This window comes from Entelurus aequoreus, unplaced genomic scaffold (genome assembly GCF_033978785.1).
Source record: "Entelurus aequoreus isolate RoL-2023_Sb unplaced genomic scaffold, RoL_Eaeq_v1.1 HiC_scaffold_246, whole genome shotgun sequence".
Taxonomy (NCBI): Eukaryota; Metazoa; Chordata; class Actinopteri; order Syngnathiformes; family Syngnathidae; genus Entelurus; species Entelurus aequoreus.
The window spans coordinates 35935-41686 of record NW_026908166.1 but is presented as its reverse complement, the minus strand read 5'-3'; the positions used below and the strand labels follow the sequence as shown (position 1 = coordinate 41686).

Below are 5752 nucleotides of genomic sequence, written 5' to 3'. Positions count from 1 at the left end.
CTATGTAGCTCTATTTTTGTCAGATGATCTATCCTATGTAGATCTATGTGTGTCAGGTGATCTACCCTATGTAGATCTATGTGTGTCAGGTGATCTATCCTATGTAGATCTATGTGTGTCAGGTGATCTATCCTATGTAGATGTATGTATGTCAGATGATCTATCCTATGTAGATCTATGTGTCAGATTATCTATCCTATGTAGCTCTATGTGTGTCTGATTATCTATCCTATGTAGATCTATGTGTCAGATGATCTATCCTATGTAGATCTATGTGTCAGATGATCTATCCTATGTAGATCTATGTGTCAGATGATCTATCCTATGTAGATCTATTCTGGTCCTGTTTAGAAAACACTTCCTGTTTATTTTTATTTGGGGCGGAGTCAAGACTGCTCAGGGAGGCCTTTAGTTGCCATGGTGACCATCATGTATGCCTTGAAAGGCCGTCTTTTCGTCACTTTGACCACATGACCACCCAGTCAGCCAATCAGAGAGCAGGTCTGGACCCCCCCCCCCCCCCTCCTTTAAATAGTCAGCACTCTCTAGGTGACCACAATGTGACTTCTTCTACATCATGTAAGTTTCTTCTTCTCTTTCTCTTTTCTTCCATTTTTCTTTTTCCGCTTATCCTTTTCTTTCTTCTTTTTTTGTTCCTTCTCTCTTTTTTTCTTTCTCTTCTCCTTTTTTTATTTCTCTTATTCTTTTTCTCCTTTTCTTTCTCTTCTTCCTCTTTTTCTCTTTCTCCTTTTTCACTTCTTCTCCTTTTCTTTCTCTTCTTCTCATTCTTCACTTCTTCTTCTCTTCCTTCACTTCTTCAAATCACATTTTCTTCTTCGCTTTCTTTTCTCTTTCTCCTCCTTCCCGTCTTGTCCTCCTCCCTGCCCTGAATTCAGTGATTTTATGTCAACTCATCAAAAGTGTTGGTACTGACATATTGTTGCTTTAAAGGAGCGAGCAGGAAGTGTGGGGGGGGGGGGTCATATGATCCACCAGCAGCTGATGCCAAAGTTAGCATCAACAGGTGTGGGGGGGAGGTGTCAGCTTCCAAATGTTCTTGTATTGCGTCACACAGCAGGAACAGGCCCCGCCCACCACTGACATGGAGCGCACCTTCATCGCCGTGAAGCCCGATGGCGTCCAGAGAGGTTTGTGCGGTGACATCATCAAGCGCTTCGAGCAGAGAGGCTTCAAGCTGCTCGCTGCCAAGTTCATGCAGGTAACCATGGCAACTTTCCTACGCGGCCGCCATGATGGCAAAAGGAGGCGTGTTTGTGTTTCAGGCGTCAGAAGAGCACATGAAGACGCATTATTTGGACCTGAAGGCCACGCCCTTCTACGCCGCGCTCTGCAAGTACATGTCCTCAGGACCCGTCTTTGCCATGGTAACCACTTCTGTTTGTGACACCTCATGATGTCACTATGTCCCCTGATGATGTCACCTGATGCTGCAGGTGTGGGAGGGGCGGGGCATCGTCAAGCTGGCCAGGATGATGCTGGGAGAGACCAACCCGGCCGACTCCAAACCAGGAAGCATCCGAGGAGACTTCTGCATCGACATCGGCAGGTGTGACCACTCGTTAGCGGATAGCTGTCAATCACGTTGGGGGCGGGGCTCACCTGCCCATGTGAGCTTTACTGCTTTCAATCCAGCTTCTGCCAATTCTAGTCACTGCTGTTGTGTCCTTGGGCAAAATAATAGTATGTTAGTGTATGAATATGAATAATGCCACTTTATATGACTCCACATGTAGATTCATGTGTATATAATTATTATTAAATATAGATTTTTTTTGGGGGGGGGGGGGCGGCGTGGCGAAGTTGGTAGAGTGGCCGGGCCAGCAGTTGGAGGGTTGCTGGTTACTGGGGTTCAATTCCCACCTTCTACCATCCTAGTCACGTCCGTTGTGTCCTTGGGCAAGACACTTCACCCTTGCTCCTGATGGCTGCTGGTTAGCGCCTTGCATGGCAGCTCCCTCCATCAGTGTGTGAATGTGTGTGTGAATGTGTGTGTGAATGTGGAAATAGTGTCAAAGCGCTTTGAGTACCTTGAAGGTAGAAAAGCGCTATACAAGTATAACCCATTTATCATTTATTAATGTGTATATAATTATAATTATTATTAAATATAGATTACCACTAACATCGTGTATATTACTATTATTAAATGTAGATGACCAGCATTAATGTGTATATAGTTATTAAATATAGATTACCACATAAATGTGTATATTAATATTAAATATAGATTACCACATACATTTGTATATTAATATTAAATATAGATTACCACATAAATGTGGATATTATTATCCATCCATTCTTTTTCTACCGCTTGTCCCTATTGGGTCGTGGGGGATGTTGGAGCCTATCCCATCTGCATTATTATTATTAAATGTAGATTACATCATCAATGTGTACATTAATATTATTATTAGATGTAGATTACATCATCAATGTGTACATTTATTTATTATTAAATGTAGATTACATCATCAATGTGTACATTAATATTATAATTCAATGTAGATTACCACTATTATTATCAAATAGATTTTCACCATCAAGGTGTTATTTTTTTATTATATATTGTAAATTAATATCAATAAATGTAGATTACCACATAAATGTGTATATTAATAGTATTACTAAATGAAGATTACCATCAGCAATATGTTTATTAATATCATTATTATTATTAATATTATTAAGTGTGGAATACCACCATCAAGGTGTTACCATTCTCATTATTATTATTTAATGTAGCTTACCACCATCAAGGTGTTGATTATTATTAACAAATGTAGCTTACCACCATCAAGGTGTTGATTATTATTAATAAATGTAGATTACCACCATCAAGGTGTTATTATTAATAAATGTAGTTTACCACCATCAAGGTGTTGATTATTATTAATAAATGACGCTTACTACCATCAAGGTGTTATTATTAATGTAGCTTACCACCATCAAGGTGTTGATTATTATTAATAAATGTAGCTTACCACCATCAAAGTGTTGATTATTATTAATAAATGTAGATTACCACCATCAAGGTGTTATTATTATTAATAAATGTAGTTTACCACCATCAATGTGTTATTATTATTATTAATAAATGTAATTTACCATCATCAAGGTGTTGATTATTATTAATAAATTTAGCTTACCACCATCAAGGTGTTACTATTATTAATACATTTAGCTTACCACCATCAAGGTGTTATTATTATTTATAAATGTAGTTTACCACCATCAATGTGTTATTATTATTATTATTAATCAATGGAATTTACCATCATCAAGGTGTTGATTATTATTAATAAATTTAGCTTACCACTATCAAGGTGTTATTATTATTAATACATTTAGCTTACCACCATCAAGGTGTTATTATTATTAATAAATGTAGCTTACCACCATCAAGGTGTTATTATTATTATTAATAAATGTATCTTACCACCATCAAGGTGTTATTATTATTAATAAATGGAGATTACCACCATCAAGGTGTTAATTATTAATAAATGTAGATTACCACTGTCAATGTGTTATTAATATTATTAATAAATGTAGAGTACCGCCATCAATGTGTTAATTATTAATAAATGTAGATTACCACCATCAAGGTGTTAATTATTATTATTAATAAAAGTAGATTGCCATTGTCAATGTGTTATTAATATTATTAATAAATGTAGAGTACCACCATCAATGTATTAATTATTAATAAATGTAGCTTACCACCATCAAGGTGTTATTATTATTATTATTAATAAATGTATCTTACCACCATCAAGGTGTTATTAATAAATGTAGATTACCACCATCAAGGTGTTAATTATTAATACATGTATATTACCACCATCAAGGTGTTATTATTATTAATAATAAATGTATCTTACCACCATCAAGGTGTTATTAATAAATGTAGATTACCACCATCAAGGTGTTGATTATTAATATTATTAATAAATGTAGATTACCACCATCAAGGTGTTAATTATTAATATTATTAATAAATGTAGATTATCACCATCAAGGTGTTAATTATTAATATTATTAATAAATGTAGATTATCACCATCAAGGTGTTAATTATTAATAAATGTAGATTATCACCATCAAGGTGTTAATTATTAATAAATGTAGATTACCAGCGTCCATGAGTGAATGAATGATGGCTCCTAGTGTCACACACTTCGAGTTAGTAGAAAAAAAGTTGATGTCTGACTATCATATAATATATGAATTCATTATTGTGATGATGATGATATATTTGATGGCAGGTGTGTTTGGTCACATGACTTACAGGAACATCATTCACGGCAGCGACACGGTGGAAAACGCCAAGCGGGAGATCGACTTGTGGTTCAAGGCCAACGAGCTGCTGGACTACGCCCCTTGTGGCCAACCCTGGATCTACGAGTGAACGTCTGCAATTCTACAAATCCCTTTTTGAATTGACTTAATAAATGTAGTCAATCAATCAATCAATGTTTACTTATATAGCCCGAAATCACAAGTGTCTCAAAGGGCTGCTAAAGCCACAACGACATCCTCGGCTCAGAGCCCACATACGGGCAAGGAAAAACTCAACCCAGTGGGACGTCGATGTGAATGACTATGAGAAACCTTGGAGAGACCCCCCCACCACCACCTAGGGGAGACCGAAAGCAAGGGATGTCGAGTGGGTCTAGAATAATAGTGTGAAAGTCCAGTCCATAGTGGATCTAACATAATAGTGAGAGTCCAGTCCATAGTGGATCTAACATAATAGTGTGAGAGTCCAGTCCATAGTGGATCTAACATAATAGTGTGAGAGTCCAGTCCATAGTGGATCTAACATAATAGTGTGAGAGTCCAGTCCATAGTGGATCTAACATAATAGTGAGAGTCCAGTCCATAGTGGATCTAACATAATAGTGAGAGTCCAGTCCATAGTGGATCTAACATAATAGTGAGAGTCCAGTCCATAGTGGATCTAACATAATAGTGAGAGTCCAGTCCATAGTGGATCTAACATAATAGTGAGAGTCCAGTCCATAGTGGATCTAACATAATAGTGAGAGTCCAGTCCATAGTGGATCTAACATAATAGTGAGAGTCCAGTCCATAGTGGATCTAACATAATATTGTGAAAGTCCAGTCCATAGTGGATCTAACATAATAGTGAGAGTCCAGTCCATAGTGGATCTAACATAATAGTGTGAGAGTCCAGTCCATAGTGGATCTAACATAATAGTGAGAGTCCAGTCCATAGTGGATCTAACATAATATTGTGAAAGTCCAGTCCATAGTGGATCTAACATAATAGTGAGAGACCAGTCCATAGTGGATCTAACATAATATTGTGAAAGTCCAGTCCATAGTGGATCTAACATAATAGTGAGAGTCCAGTCCATAGTGGATCTAACATAATAGTGAGAGTCCAGCCCATAGTGGATCTAACATAATAGTGAGAGTCCAGCCCATAGTGGATCTAACATAATAGTGTGAGAGTCCAGTCCATAGTGGATCTAAGGTTTCATAATACACCTTACGGTGCAACCTGGACACATCATCAGTGATTCTCCCGGGGTCATAGGGTGTTTCGGGTCTTAATCAAACACCCTCTCCCGGGCGACCCAGCCGAGGGTGATCAGTCCCTCGACTTGTGTCCAGGTAGCGCTCCACGCCACGCGTCCCCCCTCCGACGGTCTGCCCCGGGGTTGCGCCGGTGGTGCTTGGAGGTTCCAGGCACTGTGGGGAAT

At 38.0% G+C, this 5752-nt stretch overlaps 1 protein-coding gene across 1 annotated transcript; it reads left to right on the top strand.

The window, feature by feature from the left end:
* Nucleotides 1-517: 517 nt before the first annotated feature.
* On the top strand, nucleotides 518-4486 carry LOC133645506 (nucleoside diphosphate kinase B-like). Its single transcript, XM_062040338.1, has 5 exons — nucleotides 518-579; nucleotides 1076-1219; nucleotides 1284-1385; nucleotides 1455-1567; nucleotides 4314-4486. The coding sequence occupies exons 2-5, from the start codon at nucleotides 1103-1105 to the stop codon at nucleotides 4429-4431; spliced, it is 450 nt and encodes a 149-aa protein (XP_061896322.1). The 5' UTR covers nucleotides 518-579; nucleotides 1076-1102; the 3' UTR covers nucleotides 4432-4486.
* Nucleotides 4487-5752: the final 1266 nt, after the last annotated feature.